General features: G+C 42.4%; 1 protein-coding gene across 7 annotated transcripts in view; it reads left to right on the forward strand.

Moving 5' to 3' along the window:
* The window catches only part of SMG7 (SMG7 nonsense mediated mRNA decay factor), a 92623-nt gene extending 80767 nt beyond the window's left edge, over positions 1-11856 (forward strand). For 3 of the 7 annotated variants that reach the window (XM_040360324.1, XM_040360327.1, XM_040360328.1), the window contains 5 exons: positions 6956-7033; positions 7140-7299; positions 8683-8853; positions 8939-9090; positions 10179-11856. In XM_040360324.1, coding sequence (XP_040216258.1) covers positions 6956-7033; positions 7140-7299; positions 8683-8853; positions 8939-9090; positions 10179-10292 — 675 coding nt within the window. In that variant the 3' untranslated portion in view covers positions 10293-11856. Of the gene's footprint in view, positions 1-6952; positions 7034-7139; positions 7300-8682; positions 8854-8938; positions 9091-10178 lie in introns of all 7 variants that reach the window. The other 4 variants (XM_040360323.1, XM_040360325.1, XM_040360326.1 and 1 more) reach the window with 2 other exon arrangements.
* Positions 11857-14786: the final 2930 nt, after the last annotated feature.

Consider the following 14786-nt stretch of genomic DNA (forward strand, 5'->3'; position numbering starts at 1 on the left):
AACAAAATGGTACCTTAAGGGCCAGATAAAAGCAAGCGAAGGGCCACAGTTTGGAGAACACTGCCTCATTTCACACTAAGCTTTCTGCCTCCTAAAAAAGGAAAAAAACGTTTTCTTAAAAAAAATAAAAAATAAAAAGCCCTACCGTATGGACAGCCTTTTCACCCTAATAGAACTTTGTGCGAGTCTTTTCCCTCAGGGGTACTCTCCTTCATTGGTTCACATGGGGGCATTATAGGTTGGTCAATGCATCCCTGTATGTATAATCATTGTAGTGTCTCACTAGGGCCTGTGTGGTAGCAGTAACTTTTAACCACTTCAGCCCTGGAAGGATTTACCTCCTTACCAGGCCAATTTTTGCGATACGGCACTGCCTGGCTTTAACTGACAATTCATTGTGCAGTCTTGTGGCGCTGTACCTAAACAAAATATTTTTTTGTATTTGATCACCTCTGTGGGTTTTTATTTTTGCGCTATGAACAAAGAGTGACAATTTTTTTTTGCTATAATACATATCCTTAAATATAATAAAACAAATTTACTCATCAGTTTAGGCCAATATATATTCTTCTACGTCTTGGTAAAAAAAAATCACAATAGGTGTATTTTTTTTTTTTTTTTTTTTTATACTAGCAATGGCGACGACCTGCAATTTTTAGCGGGACTGCGACATTGCCGCAGATCAATTTAATCCCAAATGACACTTTTTGGGGACCAGTGACATTATTACATTGATCAGTGCTATAAAAATGCAGTGATGTAAAAAGGACACTGGCAGGGAAGAAGTTAACAGTAGGGGTGATCAAGGGGTTAAATGTGTGACCTGGGTGTGTTTTAACTGTAGGGGTTATGGGCTGGCAGGAACATGACAGAGATCACTGTTCCCGATGACTGAATGGGGATTCACCTTGTTTACACTGGCAGATCCCCGTTCTGCCTCTGTTTCTAGGCGATCTCAGCTTGCCGGCGGACATGGAGTCCGCCTGACCCACGGGCACGTGCCCGTGTCACCTTACTGCTACAACGATTTATGTAGGTGAGTCGAACTGCCGCAGTATAAAGACTGCGGGTGGTTAAATTACTTTTTGGTCTCGGGGAACCCCTGCCAAAAATTACTATATCTAAATCTCACGATACATTAATGTGATGGTCAGTGGGAAAAATGCTCCTTACACTTGAGGACTTTAGGAAAAATGACCCCCCCCCCATACACACATAGAACTAAAAAGATCAGTGTTGTCAGTGGGAACTTATCTGAGAGGCAGAAATTGCTAATTGCTCAAGGAACCCCTAGCAACCTCTGGAGGAACCCTAGGGTTTCATGGATTCGTGGTTGAGAAACCCTGATCTAAATAGAGGTCAATTATTGATCCAGGTTTGTATAATAAACCAGATTCCAACAGACAGTACATTTTCATTGTCCTTGAGTTTATGGTAAACATATTGTATGTCCTATATTATTTTTAGATATTCTGCTGCATGAAAACGACTGGTAACCTAGAATACTAAAGTCATAGATAGCCAGGCAACTAGCATTTTTAGAAGGTTAGAAATGGCAGGCTGCATATATTTCTCAGCATAGTTTGCCATTAGCATTTTCTAAGTGGTAACACATTAGACCTTATTTTACAGAAGGTTATGGAAAGTAAACGTTTTTTTGTGTAGCTCATAACCCAGGGCTCGACAAATCCCGGGCGCCAGGTCACCATGGCGACTAGAAATGGTGTCCTGGCGACTTGGCTTGGAAGGTGGGCTTTTTTTTGGGGGGGGGGGGGGGGGGGCTTTTTTTTTTTTTTTTTGGTGAGCGGGTGCCATCTGGTGGTATTACAAGTTATTACCACCAGATGTGTGAGCGTGGTGGCCGTTGGTATTACAAGTTAAACAGCAATTCTAATGTAATTTTTCCACATTTTTCACTGCCATCTTCTTCCCTCTAATTAGAACCCCCAAACATTATCTACATTTTTTATCCCAACACCCTAGAGAATAAAATGGCGATCGTTGCAATACTTTCTGTCACGCCGTATTTGCGCAGCGGTCTTACAATTGCACTTTTTTGGGAAAAAATTACACTTTTTTAAATAAGACAACAGTAAAGTTATCCCCATTTTTTTTAATATTATGAAAGATAATGTTACGCCGAGTAAATTGATGCCCAACATGTCACGCTTCAAAATTGCGTCCGCTCGTGGAATGCCGACAAACTTTTACCCTTTAAAATCTTCATAGGCGACGTTTAAAAAAACTCTACAGGTTGCATGTTTTGAGTTAGAGAAGGACTAGGGCTAGAATTATTGCTCTCGCTGTACCAATCGCGGCGATACCTCACATGTGTGGTTTGAACACCGTTTACATATGCGGGCGCTGCTCACGTATGTGTTCGCTTCTGCGCGCAAGCTCGTCGGGATGGGGTGCGTTTTTTCTGGCTCCTAACTTTTTTAGCTGGCTCCTAGATTCCAAGCAAATTTGTCAAACCCTGTCATAACCAGTCAAACTATAGTCACAAGGGAAACGGACAGCTGGAATCCAGTTGCTTTGGGCAACATAGACCTTTTTCTTTTTGGGGTCCATTAGAAAAAAATAAATGGAATGAACCTTATGTGTACATGGTGTGCTCTGTTTTTTAAGTTCTAGTAAAAGAATAACAGCACTTTAGTGGGCAATGAGAAAAAGTCTCGTACTTTCATAAATAAGGCCCATTATAAAATGTAAAAAGTTGCTTTGATCTTTGCAAGCTAGAATGTGTTAATGATGTCAAAGGTGTTGGAAATTCAACACAGTCTAGTGCAGTGGTGTTGAAGCTCTGGGCCTAGTTTTGTCAGTGAGGTGTACAGCCTTAGGGTAACGAGGGCTAAAAGCTTTTTCAGCAAAACTTTTTTAATTTAGTCGTACAGGATGTGTAGTTTCAGACTGTGGGTTATATGCTAAGAACATCCCAGCCCCCTCGGTGTACCCTCGCATAACCCCACCCAATCCATGGGGCTGCAGTTTTTTTGCTAGTGTCCATAGGTGATGGACCTCTTCTCCTCTGAAGTTTTCTTATTCGTTTATTTTCAATTTCTTAATCTCAACTGACGCTTCTATCAAGATCCAACCGCTTATAGCCTCAGGTCTCGCATGTAGTTGCAGGATGCTATACAGGTCATTGGCTGTGGTCCATTCCCATGGCACCCAGGCCCTGTAAAATGTCAAAGTATTTACCTTTTTGAATTTGGTGGGTTTCATTCCACAAACATTGCCACTTGAATAGTTCTGTAGTTGCAAAACCTTTTCGAACTGAGGCATTTACTCTGAGCGCAAGAACCATGTCTGCTCCTCTGTACCTGATTCTCAAGAGGCACAGACACAAGACATCGGTCAGTGCCTGGGTTATACCGGCTCCTTTCCCACGCACGCATATATTATGTCCTCGTTCACATTGAACCATTTTGTCATGCGATTTGACAGGTTCAAATCGCATGACAAATCACAGTTTATTGCGGGCAAGTGGCACGGTTCCAATCGGTGCAACTGCAGCGCTGCACCAGTTTGTAAAAGTAGTTTCTGCACTACTTTTGCTGATTTGGGGTGCGACTTCAATAGACATCTATGAATGTTGTTTTTCAAGTCGCACCAACGTTGCATGGATATGCTGCTTTGAAGTCTGCGCGGCTTCAGATAAAGTAGCACAATTTCAAAGCCATGTTCATTGTGAACAAGGGATTAATTCTGCATCCAATGTGAGTACTTCACATGGGGTTTCACTCAGCTGTCGAGTATACCAGGTACAGATGAGCTGATAAATGGGGTGCTTAAAGCATTCGGATTATAGACAGTACACAGGAAAACCATCAAATGATCAGGGTGATACCTGTTGCCCCATATTAGGACAGCTCTCTAATTCTAGCTCCCTTTTAGGCATGCAAAAAATGTAATATCTGACTAAAGCAGGCCATACACGGTCACATTTCGAACAAATTTTCTTTTCAAAATCGAAGTTCTTTTTTTTTTTTTTTTTTTTTTTTGGGATCCGATGATGCCACCATTGATTTTCGAAATTCGGCCGACCAAGCCTTCCATGTTGCTACAGAAAATTATTTTCGTGGCTGGGAATATTCTTTTCCCTCCGGGAATTTTTCTTTTCTTGCACAAGTGCATTTTTTTTTCTATTACATTTCTCGCACGATTATCCCATCATTGATTCGAAAATCTTTAATTTTTCAAAAAATTTCCAACATGTCCGATTCCACAAGTTTGGTTGCCGCACGAAAATCGACTGTTGCTGCAGCCCACTAACGGTGCGAAATTCGTAAGAAAATTCTTTGATACGATTTTCGAAATTCGAACCGTGTATGGCCGGCTTAAGGTAGATTTTACTACAGCAATTTCTTGGGGACACGGGTCTGCCTTTCTGAAACCTTTGGTCTCCAAGGCCCAAAAGCGCCCTTCTGCCTCTCCACCACCTGAATTTATTCAGATATATGACCTTGATCCTCCTAACCTCTTTAAAGGTGTTATTAAGTTAGACCCACAAGAGGACTGTTCACCTTCTGCATTTTATGAGACACAAGCTAAGGCTTAATGCCAAATGCTTTCTACAGTGAGCCTGGCCTTGCTGACTGCTTGGACCCCGCTTTTTAGTCTGGTTTATGCATTTCTTCCCGTAAAGCTATTACCTTCACTGCTTTTTAAGATAGAAGGGCAATGGGTTTCAGTGATCCTATTTGCCCCTGATTGTCCCAGAGCACTTGGCACACAGCACATATTTGGACTACTGGCAGATGAGCCTTGGCCTCTTTTTAAACAAGCCAGACAGTTGGCTTTAATGGCATGACTGTTGAGACATTAGTCCTAAAATATTACTATTAAACATAATTTATCTAGCACCAGCACAAAATTGAGGCAGACAGTACAATTGCAATAGATTCAGAAGGAGAGGAATCATTGGGCCGGGGGCATTACTGATTCTGTCATTCCCACCTTACTCAAAGTGCGACAATGTATTCCATGTAAGATCTACTATGACACTTGAAAGGCCCGTTTTGCAGGTAAAAAAGCGGGCAGGTCAATACTCCTGGATATTCTTTTTCTCACATCTTGGCCTCCCCTTAGTCCTGGTTTAGACTAGCATTGGTCTTTTAGTCGGGTTTCTGCCCTGTTCATTCTGATCCAAAGGTCTTTGGCATCACACACTTGTTAAGACCTTTATACAAGGTGTGGCTCATGTTCATCCCCCACTTTGCCCCACAGTATCTCGCTGGAATATAAATCTGGTACTTTCGTTCTTTAAAAACCTCCCTTTGAACCAATCTGTGATATTCCACTGGGGGATCTTGCCAGTAGAGTGACCATTACTTCTGCTGGGCATGTTTCCAAGCTGTAGCCTCTTTCTTGTAAAATACACTTTTCTTATCTTGCATAGAGATAAGGTGGTTCTCAGACCTTCCTTTTGTTCCCAACATCTCTTCCTTTAACCTCCAGTGAAATTTTTTTCTCTACCATCTGTCCTACCTCTAAGGATGCTAAAGAGATGGCACTCTATTTGTATGTGGCCAGAGCAGTTGGAGTATACCTAAATGCAACATCTTCCTTTCCGAGAAACAAATTCCACTTTGCCCTCTGTGAAGGTTCCAAAAAGGGTCATCCTGCTTTCTCTTCCACCATAGCTAGGTGGCTCAAGCAGCTGCTTTCCAGGGCTCATGTCTTCAAGGAAAGGGTTCCTCCCTTCCCTTTCGAGGCCCACTTCACCAACTCAGTAAGGCTGCTTTTACACTGGGGCGTTGGCAGCGGCTGTAAAGCGCCATTATATTTGGCAGCGCTTTACCGTAGTTTTTGCAGAGGTATTCGGCAGCTAGCAGGGCACTTTTAACCCCCGCCAGCGGGCGAAAAAGGGTTAAAACCACCCACAACGCCGCTGCAGCGGCGCTTTGAAGGCGGCTCGGCCACGCTGCCCATTCATTTTAATGGGCAGGAGCGGTGTATACACACCGCTCCTTCACTGCTCGAAAGATCCTGCTTGCACCAGTTTTTTTTTTTAATCTCCTGCCAGCACATCGCCTCAGTGTGAAAGTCCTCGGGCTTTCACCCTGAGACTGCAGGGGGGCCTTTTTTCAGCCAAAAATTACCTGAAAAAGCCCCAGTATGAAAGGGGTCTTATTGTTTTTTGGGCTTTTCAGCATCAAACATCCATTCTGCAGGTCTGCAAAGCTGCAACCTGGTCTTCTTTTTATACCTTCTCAAAGTTTTATTAGGTGGATCTCCTGGCCACTGCTGATGCGAGCTTCAGTCACAAGGTGTTTCAAGCCTTCATCTGAAAGGTTTGGGTTTGTTGACCCTTGTAGGCTTGTTTGCTATTGTTGCTTGGGGATGGCCCATGGTCTGATTACACCTCTTGTGTCCTGTACTATAGGATTAAGATAATGAGAATATTCGTTTTGTAAATTCCATATCTTTGCGTACAGGACACGGCTCCTTTTGCTCTATTCCTTCTTACTGATTATTACAAAACTGAAGTCCCATGGAGTGAGTGGAGTTATAGGAGGGTGCACTGGGGGCATTCTCGGCAAACGTTTGCCAGTCACTTGAAGTTAACTACATTTAACCTGACCTAATCTGGCTATACATCCTGTACTCTGTAAATATGGAATATACAGTTGTCGGAATTCCATTTTTTTTTTTTTTTTTTTTTTTTTTTTTTTTTACTCACTCAACCTATTTTTGCCAAAAGGATATGTAAATGTGTGCATAACATATGACGGTTACATTTGGTTAATTTTTAAAGATGAGCTGTGAAGTAGGTGATAGTCACATGTCGTCCATCATAAGTACCTGAGACCCTGGCGAGATTTGCTGGTCTTCTTTTCAGTCCATTTTTCACCCAATCCCACCCAGGTTATGCAATAATACCAGATTGCATTTTTTAATGCCACTATAGTGGATCTGGCAGTGAATTGTCTTTCTCTTTCTTTTGGAGAAGTCTCTTCTGGAAAAGCCATCTGAGCTGATATCCCAGCCCCCCTCTTTCCTCTCACTCACTGGATTTTCACTGAGCCAGGTAAGGGGAGGGCATTTGGAGACATTTTAGAGAAGTCAGGAGATGTTTAGACTCATCCAGGTTTTTTATCTAGTACTTAAACTTTTCTTTAATCTGATTTCTGCAGGAGAGGTTCCCGAGTAACAGCGTGTTTAATGAGGTGTACGGCAAACCACCATGCAGCAGCACAAAGCCGGAGTCGTGTCCACCCTTTGGACAGCAGGAGACATCTCTTTACTCCCTGTTTGAGGGTAAACCTTGGTCTCCATCTCTTCCAGCCAGCTCGGGTAAGTGACATTGTGAATGGAGTTAACAAAACTTTGGATAAAAACGAAACTTGCACTCTAAGCTGAGACAGAGCAGCTTTTCACATTTTGGTGAAAATGTTCTTCCAGCTCCTTCTTGTTGGTACCACTCACTTACTTTACCAGCTTTCATATAAATGTAATCGTGATAACAAAATTGTGGAAAAATCCCTTGCCTGCGCAACTTTTTGATATCCACTATATCCTATAGTCTATGTATTTGTGTAAATCTCAGAACTGCCCGTTGTGAGGTTAATTAACCTTTACATGATAGATAATATATATTTAACTGTGCTCCCTTGTGCAAAATTCAAATGAATATGAATGACTGATTATTTATATATATATATATATATATATATATATATATATATATATATATATATATATATATATATATATATATATTGCACTTAAAGAGGAACTCCAGTCTGCTCACCTAATTTGTAATAAAAACATCTTTGCTATTCTGAAGCTTCCCTCCAACCACTTTGCATATTTTATATATACTGTGATTCTGTACTTGCCAAATATGGTGCAGAAATCTCCCTCCACTGAGTCTGGCTGCAACCATTTTTAACTGTGGGCAGCTGAAGCTGCTACCTGTTCACTTCCTGGACTTACACAGACACACCTGCAGCTCTCATTGACCCTCTTATGACTCACTCCCTCCCTTCCTAGCAAACTCTCACGAGAGTGTGAGCTGTGCATGATGTCATAAGCCTAGGCTTTTTACTAGACAAGAAATAGGAAGTGGGCTGTGTAAGGTATTTACTGGCAGAGAAAAAGTTAAAACAACAAGGGCAGAAGATTTATTAGATATAGAGTTGAAAAAAAAATACTGAAGTTCCACTTTTAGGCCCCTTTCACACTGGGCACGGGAGGTGCAGTGACGGTATAGCAGCGCGATTTTAGCGCATCTATACCGTCGTATTTACTAAAAAAGGGTTAATCTGCAGAGGCACATTGTCGGAAATATTACCGCGGTCTTTCGTTGATTTCAATGGGAAGGAGCGGTCAACACCCCGCTCCTATACCGCTCCAAAGAAGCGGCTAGCAGGACTTTTGGAGCGGTCCTGCTAGTGCACCGCTTCAGTGTTAAAGCCTTCGGGCTTTCACACTGAAGACTGCGGGGCACGTTTTTTTTTTTTTCAGGCGGTAAAGCAGCGGAATTTTTGGCGCTAAACCGCCTGAAAAACATGTTGGTGTGAAAGGGGCCTAATGCACTTTAATTTGAGCACTTAAATTTGCATATGTAGTTCATATTTATTTGAATTTAGCACAAGGAGCACAGGTATACATATTATCTATCAATATATGAATGTATTACTCATCTTATTTTTTTATTTATTTTTTCTCTAACAGATCACTCTACACCAGCCAGCCAGTCACCTCACTCCTCTAATCCAAGCAGCCTGCCCAGCTCTCCTCCCACCCATAATCACATTTCCCAGCCCTTTTCCAACTTTGGGCCCATTGGAACCCCAGACAGCCGAGATCGCCGAGCAGCTGACCGGTGGAAGAGCGACAAACCAGGTAAAACATCTGTTATTTATGACACTCTTGAAAGTTAATTATGCTGTTACCTTTTGCTGAATGTATCTTTGCCCCTGTTTTTTAGCAATGGGTGGCTTTGGATTGGACTACCTGTCTGTGGCTCCACCCACAGAGAACAGTTGGCGCCAAGTAAATAATTCCAGCAGTGCTAATGCCTGGGCAGCCCAGGGTAATACAAGAGAGGACTCATCGGCTGCCCTGATGGAAAGCTTGAAGGTTAGTTATCTCTAGGCAAAAAGCATTTTTGGAGAATAAAGTATGCATTCATCCATGTTCCCATTTCTATAATCCCGTTTATTACTTTCCTCTCTAACACTTTAAGTTTTTATATGCAAGTTCATGTAAATGCATGGTCTTAATGCTGTTGTCGTTGCACTTGATTTATATTAAGGCATGGTATTAACATTTCTACCCTAGGATATATTGGTTCATATAAAGTGAAACGTACATTATATGTAAATGCATGAAACAAACGATCGATGGGATTTTGATTTATTATTTGGTTTCTTCAGGAGCGCTTCACTATTTTTATAAATTTGTAGCTCATGATATACACATTTTTTGATATCCATTAATTTCAGAAAGGTGTAGCGCAGGGGTCATATTTTGTTTTTCCACAAATTACCTCTGTGGCTAGGACCAAGCCTTTTAGCACTGGCATCAGATGCTTTGATAATCCCCCTGGTCTTTGTTCAGGACTACGATATCTATGCCTTTCCCCTTCAATGCAAATTCTACGTCATCTGCTCTATAAAATAGAGCAGGAGAAGAAGCCAGTGATTCTATTTGCACCAAACTGGCCCAGAAGAACCTGCTAAACAGGCTTACTTGGGCTGACATGAACATGATTGTAAAGCAGGCCATACATTAACCAATTTTCTTTCCTTTAAGCATGGGTTAAAAGGAAAAATTGCTTGATTTTAGAATCCCTCCTGTGAAGCTGTTGTATTGTTGAACGCAGGAGGTTTCCCAGCTGTCAGAATACAATGATCACTGCTGGCAGCTATAGCCGATAACGGTGATCGCAGGAAAAAAAATCCAGACAGGCTCTTTGTACTGAAGTCGATCAATGGCTTGGTACAACCACCCTGCCTATTCATGGATCAAAATTCAGCCAGTTCCTGCTAAATCAGCAAAAAATAGATCTGTTTTAGGCGATTTGTGTCTTTTTATTTTGTAATACAGCTACAGTTCTCCTGGTAGCCAGATTGGGTCACATAAGGAAGCATAGGAGCAGCGCTTTTGATTGTTTGTTTATGCTACTTTATTAGAGTAAAATTATATTTGTTTTTTCTGCTCCACAGTCCATCTGGTCAACCACAATGATGCACCCTGGTCCATCAGCCCTTGAGCAGCTCCTGATGCAGCAAAAGGAAAAGCAGCAGAGAGGGCAGGGATCCTTGAACCCTCCACATTGAGAGAGAAGGGGAGAAGAACCCAGCGACTTATGGCATGACGGGTTAGCAGCACAGGACAGGATATGTCCTGAGCCCTGAGGAGGGCAGCCCTCTCTCCCCCCTCACCGATCTGGGGGGGAGTGCGTGTGGGGGAGCGTCCAGCATATCCCACCAAATCTGAAACCCCCTGACCCGCAGGCGACAGTTACCTGACGGACACAGCAGGAAGTTCCCATCCAGAGGAAGTTTGGGACTTCTTGTGTTTGGGGGGAAATGGGGTATCGTGCCCCCATCCTTCTCGTTATTTGTGCATGCCTCTCACAGCACCCCCCAAACCTCTGCCTAACACACGGAGAGCAAATATTCCCCAGCAGTGAAGGCAGGCGAGGGACTACAGGAAGAACCCTCCCTTCAGGATCTGAGTTTTTACTTCCAAGTAGCGGGTGCACAAAGAACACCCTCAAATCCAATTTACAGCTGAATGTCAGGAATTCTCTCCATCAGAGAAGGCAGAGGATCTGGTCCCCTCTCATCCACCAGCTTGTGCTGGCTAAGGGGAGGTGTGATTGACTGGGTGGCTTTCATTTTTCTTTTCCCATCTGTGGGAAATGGGTGAGGGGTTGAGTGTCTATGCCACAGCTATGGATGCTTGCTTGTACCCATTGAGTGTCCTTAATCTACTTTTGGTGTCTGTCTTTCCCTGCCTGCTTAATTGTCATGTGTGTTTGTGTGTGTGTGCGTGTGCGCGCTCAATGTCCCCTAAAGCTGTCTGTTGCAGGATGGGTGCTGGGATAGTTGGGGAGGTGCTTTTAATGTGGGGCGCACTTAGGGGCAAGACGAGGCTGGCTGTACAGCCTCGACATTCTTGCAGCTAGACTGCAGCTGTAGGTTTTTTTTTTTTTTTTTTTCGTTTTTTTTTTTTTTCTTCCCCCCCTCTTTCCCTTCCCTTTTTACTCTGCCTCTTGGGGAAGTTCCTTCCATCTAGAAAGAGGTGACAGAAGTATTGGATCAAGTTGCAATGCTGGGTACAAGTGCCACAGCTCATAGCACAAAATATGAACATGAACTGTTCTGTCCTCTTCACTTCTTGGCATCATGAAGAGCATTGCACACTAGCAGTGGGAGAGCTAGGATGTTTATGACGACTGAGCAGGATATACAAGCAATCAGGTAGAAACGTGATGTGAAAGACCAAGAATTTCCTCAAGTGTCAATCTAGAAGGAAGTAGGAATGGTTCTTCTACGCAGAATTGTCACAGAGATCCCTCTATAAGTGTGAGTGCATATCTTTGTTTGCCACGGGTAACTCCTGGCACCCTCGGCACTACATACATGGAACATACATGTTGCACACTGTTTGGGGCCGGACATCTTTGTCCACAGTTTTATTCTCCTGGAAGAAGCCAGTTCTCTCTAACTGGTAAGAGAAATAGTAGGTGGTAAGGTACCCTTCAGGCGATCCTTCCTTTTAGCAGGGTCTAGCAAGTGTGGGGACTTCTATTCACTCCCACCTTTCCCTCGTGTTCTTGTGTGAGCACCATCTGCTCGGATCTGCTTTACCATTAATAAACTCAACTTCTCTACAGCTACTGGTATGACTTGTTTTTTATTCTTACCAAGGTTTGGGCTCACTTAATGCATACTCTGATGGTAGCTCAAAAAGTAAATGAAGAACTATGAAAAAAATGCAGATCCAAGCTGTGTTCTGCTCATGTGGCTGAAAGCATAGACATTAAAGAGTTGTAAAGGAAAAAATGTTTTCACCTTAATGCAATCTATGTATGTGTGCGTATATATGTGTGTGTGTGTACGTACATACGTACATACATACATACATACATACATACATTACAGACCAAAAGTTTGGACACACCCTCTCATTCAAAGAGTTTTCTTTATTTTCATGACTATGAAAATTGTAGATTCACACTGAAGTCATCAAAACTATGAATTAACACATGTGGAATTATACATAACAAAAAAGTGTGAAACAACTGAAAATATATTTCATATTCTAGGTTCTTCAAAGTACTTACCTTTTGCAGCAGACACATCTCTAGAACTGTTAAGAGGAGACTGTGTGAATCGGGCCTTCATGGTAGAATATCTGCTAGGAAACCACTGCTAAAGAAAGGCAACAAGCAGAAGAGACTTGTTTGGGCTAAAGAACACAAGGAATGGACATTAGACCAGTGGAAATCTGTGCTTTGGTCGGATGAGTCCAAACTTGAGATCTTTGGTTCCAACCCCTGTGTCTTTGTGCGACGCAGAAAAGGTGAACGGATGGACTCTACATGCCTGGTTCCCACCGTGAAGCATGGAGGAGGTGTGATGGTGTGGGGGTGCTTTGCTGGTGACACTGTTGGTGATTTATTCAAAATTGAAGGCATACTGAACCAGCATGGCTACCACAGCATCTTGCAGCGGCATGCTATTCCATCCGGTTTGCGTTTAGTAGGACCATCATTTATTTTTCAACAGGACAATGACCCCAAACACACCTCCAGGCTGTGTAAGGGCTATTTGATCATGAAGGAGAGTGATGGGGTGCTGCGCCAGGTGACTACCTCTTGAAGCTCATCAAGAGAATGCCAAGCAGTAATCAAAGCAAAAGGTGGCTACTTTGAAGAACCTAGAATATGAAATATATTTTCAGTTGTTTCACACTTTTTTGTTATGTATAATTCCACATGTGTTCATTCATAGTTTTGAAGCCTTCAGTGTGAATCTACAATTTTCATAGTCATGAAAATAAAGAAAACTCTTTGAATGAGAAGGTGTGTCCAAACTTTTGGTCTGTACTGTGTGTGTGTGTGTGTGTATATACACATACACACACACACACACACACACACACACACACATATAATATATATATATATATATATACAGGGCTTTTTTTCAGGTGGAACTTGGGGGAACCCAGTTCCACCACCTTTGGCTCAGACCCTTTGGTGCCTGCTCACCACAATCACTTGTAAACACAGAAGTCTGAATTCTGTGTTTACAAGTGACAGCTCTGCACTCTGTGTGTAACCCCCCTGAACTCTGCACTCTGTATGTAATGAAATCCTGGTATTTAATGCCCCTTTAAGACCATTTAACTGTTTGTGAAATCTAAACGGGGTTGTGGTTGAGTTCCTGCACCTATTTTCTGAGAAAAAAAGCTCTGTGTGTGTGTGTGTGTGTATATGTATATGTGTGTGTGTGTGTGTGTGTATATATATATATATATATATATATATATATATATATATATATATTACACACACACACACACATATTTATATTCATTTTTAACCCACTGGTGCTGATATTTGGAAGAAATAAGCCTTCTTCCTCTTATCACACCAGCTTCTCTCCCAGATTCTCCACCTCTGAGCTGGTGATCCTGGAAGGGAGATATTTCAGGTGAAGAGCTGTGAAATCTTCAGATCTCGGTTTATTAAACTGGCCGTTTGACAAAACAGCCATGTGCTGTGATGAGAAGTGGAGAACATGTTCTCTGCTCCTTATCTCTGTTTATTAAACCGGCAATGCTCTGTGATGATCCGTGATCATCATGATCTCCGCTTATCACGGTTTATTAAACGTACACCTTAGAGTGAAATTTTTTCCTGTTCTTCTTTGCAAAATAGCTCAGTCTCTGTCAGATTGGAAGGCGAACCTCCGCCCCAGTCTCAAGTGTTTCAGCTAAGATTGCCCTGTATTTGGCTCCATCCATCTTCCGATCGACTCTGATCAGCTTCCCTGTCCCTGCTGAAGAAAAACATCTCCACAACATGATTCTGCCACCACCATGTGGGGATGCTTTGTTCAGGGTGATGTGCAGTGTTTAGTTTTCCACCTCACATAGTGTTTTGCTTTTAGGCTAAAAAGTTCAATTTTGGTCTCCTCCGAACAGAGCACCTTCTTCCACACATTTGCACAGGGCTTCTCGCAAACTGAAAATGGGACCTCTTATGGCTTTCTTTCAACAATGTACTCGATTAATAGTTGTCCTGTGGACAGATTCTCCCACCTGAGCTGTGGATCTCTGCAGCTCCTCCAGAGTTGCCATGGGCCTCTGGGCTGCTCCTCTGATTAATGCTCTCCTTACCCCACCTGTCAGTTTAGGTGGACAGCCATTCTTGGACCCGTGGTCCTTGCTATACTTACCTTCATGGGTGATGAGCTGTCAGTGCCCATGCAGCTGGTGTAGCTTGTCTGGAAATTTGGAATCCCTGCTCTTCTCCCTATTCTTTCTGTAGGGCTTCCCGGTACAAATCAAAGCAATTCTCTGTGCCAGCACTTACAATCAAAATTGCTCTAATCCATCCTGGAAGTTCTGCAGAAAGAATGGGGTGAAGAGTGCAGATTTTTTTTCATGGAAAGGAGAACTAACACTTTAAACGCTACATAAAGAATTGCATCTATTTACAACTACAGCATAAGAACACACGTAATACTGTACTGTATGTTTTTAAGTTTGATTTTTATAACTACAAAAAACAATACATACTACAATACAAATGG

The sequence above is a fragment of the Rana temporaria genome, chromosome 7 (assembly GCF_905171775.1).
Source record: "Rana temporaria chromosome 7, aRanTem1.1, whole genome shotgun sequence".
In the NCBI taxonomy this organism is placed as follows: domain Eukaryota; kingdom Metazoa; phylum Chordata; class Amphibia; order Anura; family Ranidae; genus Rana; species Rana temporaria.